Here is a 15263-nt window from a genome sequence, read left to right as displayed (position 1 = left end):
AAATTTCTTCAAACTTGCTCATAAAGAACAGGATAAGCTCTTTATCTAAATGTTGGTGTGATGATGCTGGCAGGGGAAATTAAATCAGTGATGTTTTCAGCCATCCATGGAGCTGTAAGATGCTGACGTAAGTTAGTGGACACTCTGCTGATTAAAACTTAATTTATGAGGGCTGTAAGAATAAGTGAAAGAGTCTTTTTTAGTAGTGCTGCCAGTTAAACATGAGAAACACAATATACAGAACACACAAGGTACTCAGTTAATCCATAAACTACTGAGCCTTTATGTTCAGCTTTTCGTAAACAAAAAAGTGCCTTAACTCATGTAAAATATTTAAACATCATAAATTATAAGTGACAGAAATACAATGTGTCTTTTGAGTTTAAAGTGACTATATATGTAACTTTTTCATGTTTCTGAAGCTCATTTTTCATCTAATGATCATAAATGACCTGTAACAGCAAACGAGACTAACAGAGAACAGAACGTTATTTTTATATAGTTTTTAGTAAGGCCTCTGCCCGGGTTTGATTTTTCCTGCGAAGTCACAGAATGATTAGGTAGACAGAGCTACAGTAACACTGTTTTTAGTAGTGCTGCCAGTTAAATGTGTTATTAACGGCGTTAACGCAAACCCATTTTAACGGCGTCAATTTTTTTATCGTGAGATTAACGTTCTTTTTGGCCAAGCAAACTTTGTAGTTTTTTTCACATGCTGTTGCAACAACTAGTAACGTTAGAAAAACTACAACACCACACCGGATCTAGCTAGACCGGAAACAAAACAACAGGCACGCCGCACACACTTGTTTGGGCTTGGAGCCGGTCAAAGAGTAGTAGGCTAACGTTACGTTTTGAGTGGATGGTGAGCACGAGACACCGAAATGGATGCCAATAACATTCTGAATGGAAAGTTTACTTTTAAAAAGTTGCTAAATGGTTCCATTGACAAGACCAAAGTGATCTGTGCGTTTTGTCGTTGTGAAGTGAGCTATCATCACCGCACGTCCAGTCTGAAATACCACTTGATGGCCAAGCACACAGCTAATGCCAATTCTCCACCCCCTCGTCAAAGCCAGGCGACAATGGATGACTTCAGACAGAAGCACATGGATACCACAACTAAAAACAAACTTACTGCAGCCATAGCTAAATGGGTGGCTACTGCATGTAGGCCTGTTAACGTTGTGGAGGACGAGGGTCTAGCTGATATCATAGCATTAAAATGAGAAAAAAATAATGGGACAAAAAGAAACCAAGGGACATTTAGAATAGATAAAAATGTGCGATTAATTGGGAGTTAACTATGACATTAATGCGATTAATCGCAATTAAATATTTTAATCATTTTACAGCACCACTTTTTAGTTAAGTTAATCAAGCAGGCTCCATATATAAGCAAAGACGACTGCACGTGAGTTAGCTTTCAGCTCATATGAATTTGCAGCGCCTTGGCTGGTTTGTAAAATAAATACAAAGCAATTAATATTGTTAAAACAAATATTTGGGACCATTAAAATTGACACAGAACAGGTCATACACTCTGCGTAGGATCTGTTCCAAGGGTAGGGCCCTATGATTTCCGCGATGTGGAAAACACGGACGGAATCGCAGAATCTACACATGAAAATGGAATTCTGTTATACACGTGGAATCGCACGGAATTTGCATATATTTTGTTGACATATTAAATAAACAATTTTTTTTTTACTTCCTTCTCATTTTTCAGTTTAAAACAACAAGCGGAGACTGGTCTCTACCTAAACCGTGGCCAAATGGCACAGCCTGTTGCCTAGTAACCATACGTCATCACGTTCACTTTGAGTTTGTTGCGAGGGAAAAAATGTCGAAGCGAGTGGCGCCTCCCGACAACCATTTGAAATCAAAAGCTCATCTCAAGAATGAAGCTAGCTAAATCTCCAGCGGGAAAATCCCTCCAGGTTACCATGGAGGCAACGACTAAATCAATAGATGAAAGGCGAGAGTTTGTGGAAGATTTTGTTGCAACGTGTGCTGAAGCTGACATACCGCTAGAGAAAATGAAGAGGATACGTCCGTTTCTTGTTAAACATTGCAAGCAGAGAGGCAGACCCACCTGCCGCCGGTCTTTGACCAGCACACGCAAAAAGTGCTGCGAGAGATCCGTGGAAAGAAAGTCTTGGTTGTTGTCAACTAAATCTCTGACAACCGAGATCGCAGTGTCCTCAACATTGTTATAGGTGAGCATCCACAGCTTTTATTTAGGTCATTTTGAATGTGCTTTGCTGAATATATTAACAGTTTAAATAAAAATGCTCAATTGTGAGTTTGTGTCACTGAGTTTTTAAAGGTCAATACTGCTTAGAAGTGAAAGGAAATCAAGCAAATCCAAAAAATCCGAAAGGGCTAAAAATAAATCCGAAAACATGGAATTTGAAAAAAAATAAAACGGAATTTGAAAAAAAATAAAACAAATTTCATAGGGCCCTACAAGATGAAGAAGAAGATGGAACCAGAGAACCAAATTATTATCAAATACTTTCCCGCCGATCAACAGGTCGATTCATAGATTTATTGATTCAAAACTATAAGTAACTGTCTGTGTATATCACCTTGGGCACAGGGAAGCGTAGCTGGGCCAGCTCGGCCTCTCCCACCAGAGGGATGGTGATGCGGTTCGGCAGGACCACAAAGCTGTAGATGATGTCCTGGATGATGTTATCACACAAACCACTGAGATAGATGGAGGATAGAAAAGGAGGAGAGATAGAGGGGAAAGAGAGAATAGAGAAGGAACATAATGAGAGAATAATAATAAAGAATACATAATATATGTAAAAAATAATATAAAAAGCAAGTGCAATTACAACAGAGAGCTGGAGAAGACTGTATAACAATAACAGAACTAGGGATGTAACAATTACCGGTGTAACGGTAAACCACGGTAAAAATGTTGATAACAATTATTGTTTTCATTTAAAATATCATTACGAAACTGCGTGTTCCCAGCTTCATCCGAGGCTCCTGAAGTTGCCGTGCGGGCAACTTCAATCATGGCGTGAGGAGGAGATGACAGCGCTCAGGACATTTATCAGCCTTGTAAAAAAGGCCATAGTAACACTTGCTTTCTCTCCTGAGATGACTGACCAATCAGTGATGAGAGTCATCGCTTTGATCTCAGACAGAAGGGGACAGAACAGCTGTAAACGGACTTTCTTCTTTATCATTCTTTTCTTGTTGAAGTCATGTGTTTAGCCCAGAATGTAAGTTTAAACTATTCTTTTTTTTTTTTTTTTTTTTTTTTAAAGATCAATTTTTTATTTATTTTTTCATTTTAAACAACAACAGAACAGACAAACACACTTGAACAACAACAAAAACCCTCTCCCACCCCCCGCGGTCGCAGAAAGAAAAAACAAATAAACAAAAACAGAAATCCCACCTTGCCTAGTCACTCTCCTCTACTTCTTGTGATGCTGAGGTCAGTAGGACTGATACATGTGATGCTGAGGTCATTAGGACTGATACCTGTGATGCTGAGGTCATTAGGACTGATACCTGTGATGCTGAGGTCATTAGGACTGATACATGTGATGCTGAGGTCATTAGGACTGATACCTGTGATGCTGAGGTCATTAGGACTGATACATGTGATGCTGAGGTCATTAGGACTGATACCTGTGATGCTGAGGTCATTAGGACTGATACCTGTGATGCTGAGGTCATTAGGACTGACACCTGTGATGCTGAGGTCATTAGGACTGATACATGTGATGCTGAGGTCAGTAGGACTGATACCTGTGATGCTGAGGTCATTAGGACTGATACCTGTAATGCTGAGGTCATTAGGACTGATACATGTGATGCTGAGGTCATTAGGACTGATACATGTGATGCTGAGGTCATTAGGACTGATACATGTGATGCTGCGCTTTTCCATAGGTCTATAGTTGATGATTTGGCTTTGTTAATCCTTGCTGTAGAGAGCTCAAGCATAACTATGTCCAGAAAATACGCCAACCACTGTTTTATACAAAGCAAGTGGGGGGGGGGAGCCAGCGCTGAGCTATCATTTTCTTGGTTGCAGTTGAGCCGGCTAGCCAAACATTCTTCTGTCTCCCAAGCAGGTGTAATTTAGAGTCGTCATTAAGTAACAAAACAATCAGGTCAGTAGGAATTCAACATCCTATCACATCAGATATTATTGATGTTGTTTTATTCCAGAACTCATGCACATGTTCACACCCACAGACCATGTGCAGGAAAGTTCCAGTTTGACAGAACGTGCAATAGGGAGTAGAAATTACTTTAGAGACGTATCTCTTCTGATGAGTCCAGTATGTCCTATGACATATGTTGAAGTGTATCTGCTGGTGATTTGGGTTATTGGAACAGTGGGAAATGTTGTCCCAAACTGTCTCCCAATTAATTGTGTTTCCCTCAGGGCTCAGCTCTCTCTCCCATTTTCTTGCTATTGGGAGTTCTCCTATGAATACTTGCATCAGTTTAGCATAAATCCTGGACACTAATCCTCTCACAGGAAAATCAACAAACCATTTAATGACTGGGTACGCCTCAAGACTGTTTCCCCATGGCACTGCATAACATTTTAGGGCTGATCTTAAATGAAGATAAAGGAAGAACGATGTCCTAGGGACCTCAGAACTAGCTCTCAGGTCTTCAAAACTCAACATACCTTTCTTATTGAATAGCTGGTCTAAAGTATAAATACCTCTGTCACTCCACTGGTTACAAGCAAAGGGTTTATTACCAGACATTAAGTGTGTATTGTGCCATATTTGGGTATTGAAATGCCACTTATTGGTGTAGCATAGTTGCTCCTCCACCTGTTTAAAGTTGGTCAATGTGTTGGTGATAGGGCCATAGGCTAGCATACACCGTTTTGGACACACACCTGTAAAGGCAAAGGTCTTGCAATCTTAGACTTCCAGTGAGGTTTTGCTCTATTTCTCTCCATGGAACTGTAGATGAGGGGTGCATCCACACTCTGAGGGCATCTCCGCGACAGTAACACGATGGAGCCCTTGGTTTTGGTGTTGTCACTAGATGAAGCAGCAACCTTAAAGTATTTATTTTGTAGATGATTTACATCTCTTTTACGTAAGTGTGACTCTTGTATAAGTGCCACGTCTATGTTTTTCCTTCTTAAATAATTCAGGAATTTAGCTCGTTTCACCAGTAAACAGAGTAGCCTGTGGAGCCATGTACTTAGCTATTAAAGTGGATTACACTGTTTGCTCCGTTATGGATATGTGTGCTGTAATAGATGTGGCTTATTCTCAGTTTGTGTTACTGAGCAATATATTACATTTATGTTAATTATTACAGAGAAATTAATGTAATTCTTAGTATTGTTTTTTGTTATATGCTGGTGGCACATACAGAAAACCGTGATAAATTAAATTAAAATAAATTAAAAGTTAAATTTTCATACCGTTACATCCCTAAACAGAACAGTATAAAAAAGTATAAAAAGTGTTCTACCAACTTTGGCTTTCAATCAAACAAGATTTAGGCAGTGGTGACCTAAAGGTTAATGAAGCAAGCTTGGGACCAGGAGGTCATCGGTTCAATCCCCAGACCGACAGGATCAAATCTGGGTGGGGAAAAGACCACTGAGGTGCCCTTGAGCAAGGCCCTTAACCTCAACTGCTCCAGTGGAGCTGCTCAGTGGCCACCAGATCAGACTGTGGTGGTACTGGGCAGCTTCCCGTATGAATGTGATCATATCAGACTGTGGTAGTACTGGGCAGCTTCCAGGTATGAATGTGATCATATCAGACTGTGGTAGTACTGGGCAGCTTCCAGGTATGAATATGATCAGATCAGACTGTGGTGGTACTGGGCAGCTTCCAGGTATGAATGTGATCAGATCAGACTGTGGTTGTACTAGGCAGCTTCCAGGTATGAATGTGGTCAGATCAGACTGTGGTAGTACTGGGCAGCTTCCAGGTATGAATGTGATCAGATCAGACTGTGGTGGTACTGGGCAGCTTCCAGGTATGAATGTGATCAGATCAGACTGTGGTGGTACTGGGCAGCTTCCAGGTATGAATGTGATCAGATCAGACTGTGGTAGTACTGGGCAGCTTCCAGGTATGAATGTGGAACTGTGTGAATGTGACAGGTCGTCGTTGCAAATGAAAAGTTGTTCTCAATCGACTTACCTGGATAAATAAAGGTTATTTATTTTTTATTTTTTTTAAATTAGAAACATTTGTTTATTAAAATTGTGAAAAGCATTTTAATCTCTCATCCTGGTTGTCATTTAGCAGTTTGTTTTTGCTTTTTTCTTCAGAATCATCACACTGTCAAAAGGAAGTGTTATAAATCTGCACACACACGCACGCACACACACATGCACACACACACACACACACACACACACACACACACACACACACACACACACACACACACACTGTAACTCATAACTCAAAAACTCATAATTTTGCTTTGTAACAATTTTAAAATCATTGTTAGGGTAATTAGAATAGCTACATAATACCCCCTTATTTTCTGTTGATTTGATATAGCTGAATACATAACTTAAAATGGCACAATCAACAGTTAAGGTAACAGATATAGCAATAAGAACAAATCATTTGCATATGTGAATAATCATATATACAATGTCTGAATTCAAAGCATTTTTATTTAACATGTTTCACATCAAATGCTTTAAACAAGCAGCTGACTGAGACCCAGAACTCACCCTATCAGCCCAAACAGTTGGACTTTTCTTAACATTTAAATGATGCAACAAATGCTATATGTATTGAAATACTGTCTATTGTGTTAACAATTCACACACAATGAAATCCTAACACAAGTTAATAATATAACTAATAAAGTGCGGAACAACAGAACATAAGACATGGGTGAGGTACTTACGCATAATTAGTCTGTTACTTTATGGAGATGGTGATCAGTGCAGTCAGTGCACTATAATGAGTTTGGAGCAGATATCGCTGTACCAGGAATCAACCTTGTACTGTTGCAAAGGGCAGCTTATTTTTGTGCAAAAATATCTGTCTGGCGACAAACTAAAGCAGTGAAAGAATCCTAAATTGTACAAAAGTTGCAGTCTGATGTCGATTGAGTGAGCAGCACTGCGCTTTGATGTCTGTTTAGAGAGACAGCGGACATTTTCCTTATTCCTTTTCTACATTTTGTCATATTTGTGTGTTTGTGAGGAAAACGTGAGTATTGTACATGCGGAGTCTGTTATGTAACACATTGTAAGACATATGTGTTAGTTTAACTTTATAGTAGTGGGATGGTTACCTTTACTGGTTATATCTGATGGTCGCGGGTGCTGCACTCAAATGTTACTTGACACTCTGGTTGGACCAAAGGTCTAAAATATGTCAGAACGTAACATCTTAAATTGGAACTCTGGTGGTTTGAATGCCCCCCATAAAAGGGTTAGCACATTAGGGTTGTTACAAAAGAGGAAAGTTGACAATGCATTATTACAAGGAAAAGCATCTCTTGAGTGGGGATGTCAGGCGCCTAGCCGACAAGTTTTATCATGTTATGGCATCTTCCTTATCCCTCACAAAGAACAAGGGTGTAGCTATGATAGCTAGAAGAAATCTTAAAATCAGACTGCAGGACACATGGTCTGATACAGCAGGTAGGTTGACTTTAGCCAAAGCAGAACTTAATGGCAAGAAAATCGCTTTCTTATCCGCATACGCACCAAATTGTTTTGATCATAATGTATATAGTGACTTGACTAATATTATGCTGGAGTTATCTGATTACTTATTTATAGTTGGGGGGGATTGATTTTGATGCAGTTTGGAATTCAGCTGAAGACAGGTCTGGTGGTTCGGAGACTAGGGACCAGGAACTAGCATCCTCTGCATTACAGGCTTGGGTAAACAGTCTTGGGCTCACAGATGTGTGGAGCGTGACTAACCCATCTGTGAAAGACTACACCTTTTTCACTGCTTGTCACAAGTCCTCCTCTAGGATTGACTATTTATTTGCGTCCCCAAAGCTCTTCCGAGACTTACATAATGTTAATTTACTGCCTATAACCCTCTCTGACCATAAAGCCGTATTCTGCATTGTGGTGTTCAGCTGTATGTCTTCACGTGCACAGTGATGGTATTTCAACACCACTCTGCTGAAGCAGGAGGGATTTAAGATGCAGTTTGTGGAGAAACTCCAAGTTTTTAGATTTTAATGTCGGCTTTGTTGACGACCCTAGGATATTGTGGCATTCGATCAAAGGTTTCATCAGGAGTAATACTACATTATTTGCCTCCGATCAACGTAAAGCTCAACAATCTAAATTGCAAGAACTGGAAAACACTTATGCCAATTTAGAAAACCCTTTATCGGCTAATTATTCAGAAGACATAGCTCTGTAACGTAAAGTGGTCAAGAAAGAAATTAACATTATTCTTAAGCAGCAATCAGAATGTTTGATCCACAGGACCAGACAACAATATTACTTTCACGGATCTAGATCCAGCCACCTTTTAGCCATGAAAATTAGATCGAATGAACAATTTTCAGACATTTCCTTAATTAAATTGCAGCCTGGAGCTGTCACCACTGACTCTGCACAAATCAATGACACTTCATTGTTTTTAGTCTAACCTTTATGAATCCGATGTATCCTTTGGCAAGAGCCAACGTTTTAGCTCATTTGAACATGCCTGGCCTTGCTGAGGATGACGCAAATATTCTGGCCAGGCCAATTTCACTTGAAGAGCTCAAGGCTGCTGTCCATAGCATGCAACAGGGCAAATCCCCTGGCCTTGACTCTCATCAGTTATTAAACCCATCACGGTTAAAGGCACACAACATGACCTGGCACTTTATGCTGATGATGTCTTGGTCTTCCTTAAAGACCCACCCCAATGGAAAAAGAGGGGTCTAAACTAGAGCCTGACCGATATATCGGCGGGCCGATATTATCGGCCGATATTAGGCATTTTCCAAACTATCGGTATCAGCATTTATAATGGCCAATAAATGAATATTTAAAAAATAAAATACAAACGTACGAAACACCCTTCAACCGTGTTATGAGTGTTGGCGTTGCATAGTTTGTCCACCAGAGGGTGCTTTACAACGTCCCTGTTGGCTACACTCTGATTTTTTTGTTATTGTGTTTTTGTTCAAAGGACTTTAAGTTTCATATCTTAAGATTGTATTTTTATACATTTTATTTATCAAAACTTTAATATATTTTGAGGTTCCTCTATTCTGTTGTGACAATAAAAAGTCTATTTTTAAACTGCATTATCATATTCATAAATAACTACAAATAACTAATGTTAGGGAAATCTGTATGTTTTGTTACGCGTTTCTGGATTATTTTTTTTAAATATATATCGGCCGATATATCGGAATATCGGATTTTTAAATCAACAAATATTTGTATCGATATTGGCCTTAAAAATCCTTTATTGGTCGGGCTCTAGTCTAAACAGACTGTGCTCCTTTCTAGACCTCAAGGTTTATACCGTATTTGTTAGGCCAGACATTTGTAGCAATTAATCCTCCCTCATTATATATACAGGAAACCCAGGAAACAATTTAACGTATTTCTGCAAAAAGGTATAAATGAAATAACAGTTTAACCTTTAATGTCTTTATTTTTTGCAACATATTATAGATAGTAGTAATGATAAGAGTATTGATAAATATCGTATTGATAAGCAGTATCGGTATGGATATCAGTATCAATAAAATCTGAAGGATACCCATCGCTACCTGCACTACCCATTTGTGATTACCAGGTCTGTCCATAGTCCATAGTCTTCCCAAACCCCCTGATCCAACTCACCACCACATGGTGATCGGTTGACAGCTCGGACCTTCTTTTTACTAGACTGTCCAAAACATGCTGCCTCAGATCTGAGCACAAAATCGATTATCGACCTTCGGCCAAAGTGCTCTTGTACCATGTACACCTTACATAGGAACATGGTGTTTGTTATAGACAATCAATGACTAGCACAGAAGTCTAACAACCAATGACCGCTAGGACTTAGATCAGAGAGGCCGATGCTCCCAATCACGCCTCTCCAGGTGTCTCCATTATTGCCCATGTACAAAGTCTCCCAGCAGAACTATGGAGTCCTTTACTGGAGCCCAATGCAGGATTACATTCAGGGTCTGCAAGAAGGCCGAAATCTCAACAGGCTGAAATCTACCCCACTATTTCTATGGCTAGATATTATCACCAGGGGCTGAATGAGAAAAGATCTTTGTTTTTGTGTGGTTTGGGTGAACTGACCCTTTATGAAAACAGTTTTTCAGGGCCTTTAATATAAAGAACATGTGACTGAACTATCAGAAAGGCATTTCCAAGTAGATTCCCAACTCTTTAACTGATCAAAGAATAAGACCCTAAATTATCATACTCTAAGCTGGACTTTAAAAATATTAGCTGCATATTTGATTTTGTCCTCATGTTGTTTATACAGTGTGTAATGTATGCATGGATGATACAGACAACAAATATTTCCCATCATTTCCTCTAGAGGGCAGCAGCAACCTGCATTAAAATACAGCTGCACTGCTTCACTACAAACATAATTTCCCACTGAAAGAGTGTATAATGGAGCAGTTTCAGATTAGATTTTCAAATGAATGTAACAATTTTTTTTTAAAGCGGATTCCTGGTCTGCTCACGCACAAAAAACCCATAAAGGTTTTCTAGGGAAAATGCAAGTCATCACAGGAAATAATGAGTGCCCTCCCAATAACAAACAGGAAGAGAGTGGGGAGGGTGGGGCGAGGGCAGGTCTTCAGCTCGCTCACTGCAAACACACACACACAGCACTGTAGTTGTCCCACAAACTCGTCAAACAAGTAAAGCTACATTTCACAGGGCGGAGTCTTTTTGGAAACCGCAGCGAGTTTGTCTGCTGAAAACAAACAGTAAACCCGCAGGAGACAGCAACAGGTCAACACAGAGGAACATAGTTAGCAGGGTAGTAACAGTAGCAGGATGGGCAGGTTGGGTTTCAGGCTTTGTTGTTTGTTGCATATATGATCTGGGCTGTTTTTAGAATTTAAGATAATGCAAGGAAGTGCAATAAAAAAAACAATTATACACATATCCCGAGCAAAGTCAGATTTTAAAAGAACATGTTTTTTGCAATATTTAAGCTTTTCATTTTATTCTCTAGTCAAATATATACTACACTGACTGTGCTATTTTTTTTATATTCCAGCTTATATTTTGGAATAAACAGAAAAAACAGTCAGTTTCAAGAAGCTGAACTATGGATGTATAAAGAGAAGTAGATAATGTGTGATTCAAGGTTTCTGGTCTAGTTTTACATAGGTCTCTTGTTTAATGGCAGTCTGCATTTTGGGCTGACGTGGATGTAAACAATTCTGGTTTCAAAGTGCTTTCAAGTGTTTTATGAGGAAGAATATACATGACTCATCTTTGGTGTGCAAACAGACTCCATAGCCACGTTTTACATTGCAATGAGCTTAACAGACACACTCAAACCTTATTAAATGGAAAATACAAAGCAAGAAAATGCTGAGATATAATTAGGTGTTTATGTTCTAAATGTTCTATGATGATTAATATATCAAATGAGTGAGTCACAGAGAGAAACTATGTTTCATACTGAATGGCACTCACAGTCTCACTGTATATTTAAATGAGAAATTTGAATGAATCCGCTCTGAATTTATTTTAGTGCCTTAATAATGTGTCCAACATTTGCATTGGAAAGTAGGGTTCAATTAAACTATAAGAATATTTTCATCCAGTCTAATAAGAGGTTGAAATATTCCCACAATGCAGTGCCAGACAGATAATTAAATTAGATTATAAAAATGAAGCAAAATTATAACTGCTCAAAATGTGCTGCTTATTATGTGGTAATTATGTAAACAATAAATAAAACACTTACATCGGGCCACCACAGAGAGGTCAGAGGTAACAGTGAGCCTTAAAACTAATGTCAACATGATGTGTGCTGCATGTAGCGCACTGTGATCCAAAGATAGTATTTACACAGTGTGGAGACAAAATGGACACATTTATGAAATTGTTTCTCTATTACACACACGCACGCACACACGCACGCACACACACACACACACACACACACACACACACACACACACGTACGTACACACACACGTACACACACACACACACACACACACACACACACACACACACACACACACAGTCATGAGACATACTCAAAGCCCATTACATGCAGTCTTACTTGACACCAGGAATGTCCAGCATGTTTGTCAGTCCCGTCCAATTGATGTCCAGCAACTGAAAGAGAGAAAAGATTGATGTTGACTGATGATTTAGATTTTAATAAAAGATGAGAAAGGTTTGGAGGTAAAAAATGATCCCCTACTCCTCCTGGTGCTCCGGTTTGCTCCTACCATAAAGACATGCATGCTAGGTAACTAGGACTACTGTTGAAAATCAGCAGGCTGGCTAACACTGGAGCATTTACAGAAATGTTAATAATGTGCATTGTTCTTATAAATAAATACATCTTAATACCAAACATAATCTATAAAGTAAGTAAAGAATTTGTACAACCTATTGAAACAGCTCAGCTTTTATGATATTCATAAAAGTTGGCTAATGAGGAACACCTGAAGAATTATTTTTGTGCAATGTTCTGGCATCAAAATAATAAAATAAACTGAATGTTGGAACAAAATATTGGCAATTAATCCAATTCAAAAGCCTGAATTAGTCAACACTAAGCATGATTTGAGGAAAAACTTATATATCTGCAAATTTCCTTCATATAATATATGCAACTTTTCTCAGCTACAAGAAACATTCAATATAAAAGTTTTGGTATGAAACAATCAGTGAAACTAAAATACTGTTAGGTTTCCCTGCACCAAGCTCTTTGTCTACACATTATCAGCTCCTCTCTGACGGCGTCATGAGTCAGCAGAAGCTGAGGAGCCTGACTTTAATTCAATCAACCCAATAATCAATAGAGCAGATTGGGTTAGCCTTCATACAAACAGGAAGTATGTAGTAAGGTACTTTGGAAATGACATCACATAACCAAAAAAACATCTGTTAGAATTGACAGTGGATCAGGAGAGTAAATAAAATAAGATGCCTAATGCGAAAAAGTTTCTCATCACCAATAAAAAAAACCCGTCTGGAACAGAGAACTGATCCCACATCGGGGAAATGATCTTGTTACAAAAGTTCATGAGTCAAAAGCAAAGGAAAAGTGATATACACTACATGGGCCTTTCTCATTTCCCAAATTTGTACCTCCTCGACTCCTCGGTCACAGCTGTTTGTTTGTTTTCCTCACTGTTGTTTCCAAGCTGAACAGCCAATCAGATTAATTGGCTGTTCGGCCGAAAAAAACGCACAAACTCGGCCGGCGGTCAGTCGCCGTCAGCCCAGCTGAGACCGACGGCCAGCGGTCAGCTTGGTGTGTCAGGGCCTTTAGATGTTCTCTGAGCATTTAACAACTGAAAAATAAACTTGTGCACTGAAATGTCCTTTAATTTATTCATGTAGGAGGTGCTGCACCCGGCCACGTTTATGTTGCAACACAAATTATGTGCAAATCTGCGTTTGCATAGATGATGAAATGTAACATGTTCCAGATGCAGCTTACATAAAAGGGAACATCTACGCATGTTAATCAAGATTCTCATATTCTGAATGGGAGCTTAACCTGGTTTTCTGACCCAGTTTTGATGCTTATATACTTCAATAGAAAACTGGGTTAGCAAAGGAACCAGTTTATTAGGATTACTGATACTGCAATAACAGCTGGTAAAGTGGTAGTGCTCTAGTAACAGTACAGGCAGCAATGATTATAGCAGGACCAGTTATAGTTGCAGCAGTACTGTTATACCTGGATGTACAGTAGTCATAGGAGTAATCCATTTAGTAGCAGTGGTGATGGAGCAATAATAAAAGCAGTGGCAGTATGAGTACATGATATGGTCAAAAGCATTAGGGGAAAGCTGCTTTAGTATAAACAGCCTCATTACATAACATCATACTGCCCAACCCTAGAAGCAGCTAAATAAGTGTGAGTTAAAGCAGCAGTAATAGTAGCTGCATTAGCATTAGTTTCATCAAAGGATGCAGAGGTGGTAAAGTGATTGTAACAGCACAGCAGTACTAAGTGTAGTCATAATAGCAGCAGCATGGTAGTTGTAGTATTAAAAATTCACCCTGGTAGAAGTAAAAATATAAGGAGTGGTGCTGCAGTTCAAGCAGCTGCATAGACCGTATTAAAACATGGATGCAGTGTCCATAAAGAAGCCTGGAGTTTGGGTTCACTGCATGCTACCATTTTGTCAGAGAATAGAGGCAAAAAGTCAAAATTTTAAAATGGGGTGTAGTCTTGATGGAGATGCAGAGGTGAGGCGAGCAAGCAGTGACTACCAGGCCTGAGCGAGACAGGCTGAGACAGGGAGGCTCTATGTCCCGACAATCAGGATGATTTGATTTTAAAAGGGTCAGAAGGAGCAGGAGTATTTGTTTTCTTCTGTGAACCAGTCTGGATCGACTGCAATTCAGTGCTCAATCATCATCACACAAACGAGTCGAGTTCACAAGACAATCACCAGACTCATGTAAGGACGCCACCCAGCTCAAAATAACACCAGACCACGGACCATAAAAGGAGAGTGAGTCGCAAGCCAGTTGTCAAGGTTAATGTATATGTGGACTAGGGGTGGGAATCGATTGGCACCTCACAATTCGTTTCTAAACCGATTATCGATGCAACAATTTTTTAATGTACGTTGCGTACCAGGCGTGATTTTTAAAAATATACATCTAAATCTGAGTTTGCTACTCAGAGTTTGCTAATCACTTCCTAGACAAAGCTTAGATTTTAACATATACAGTATTTGTCACACACAAGTTTTAAAGAAATATTTTGTCTACTGAGGTTTTTATTGTCCTCTTTCAGTCACTCTGTTTTCTGAGTTGTACTTGTCTGGAGACAGTAACTTTTAAATTGATTATTAACGTCTCACAATCAATAATCGAATCGTTCTAGAATTGATTATTTTTCCCACCCCTAATATGGACTTAAGGTGGATTGACATGTCAGCATGTTTATGTTTTAAAACATACCATTCATAATGTAAGGTGGAAGTGTACAAGTAAAAGCCAGAGAGAGGAGGAATGTGTATGTGTGTGTCAGTATGTTAAGGATTAAGAGTGAGCGCAAAGTTGAAAAAGGTTATGAAAGAGAATTAAAAACAGTCAAATGATGGAAGCCGTTTTTACA

General features: G+C 39.1%; 1 protein-coding gene across 7 annotated transcripts in view; it reads right to left on the bottom strand.

Moving 5' to 3' along the window:
• The window catches only part of LOC116055586 (extended synaptotagmin-2-like), a 105574-nt gene that overhangs the window by 34102 nt on the left and 56209 nt on the right, over nt 1–15263 (bottom strand). For all 7 annotated transcript variants that reach the window (XM_031307598.2, XM_036004831.1, XM_031307596.2 and 4 more), the window contains exons 8-9: nt 12231–12286; nt 2592–2712 (exon numbers count right to left, since the gene is read on the bottom strand). In XM_031307598.2, the coding sequence (XP_031163458.1) occupies nt 2592–2712; nt 12231–12286 (177 nt within the window). The remainder of the gene's footprint in view (nt 1–2591; nt 2713–12230; nt 12287–15263) is intronic.

Source organism: Sander lucioperca, chromosome 9, assembly GCF_008315115.2.
Source record: "Sander lucioperca isolate FBNREF2018 chromosome 9, SLUC_FBN_1.2, whole genome shotgun sequence".
NCBI classification, from domain to species: Eukaryota; Metazoa; Chordata; class Actinopteri; order Perciformes; family Percidae; genus Sander; species Sander lucioperca.
This window is presented reverse-complemented; position numbering and strand designations above follow the sequence as displayed.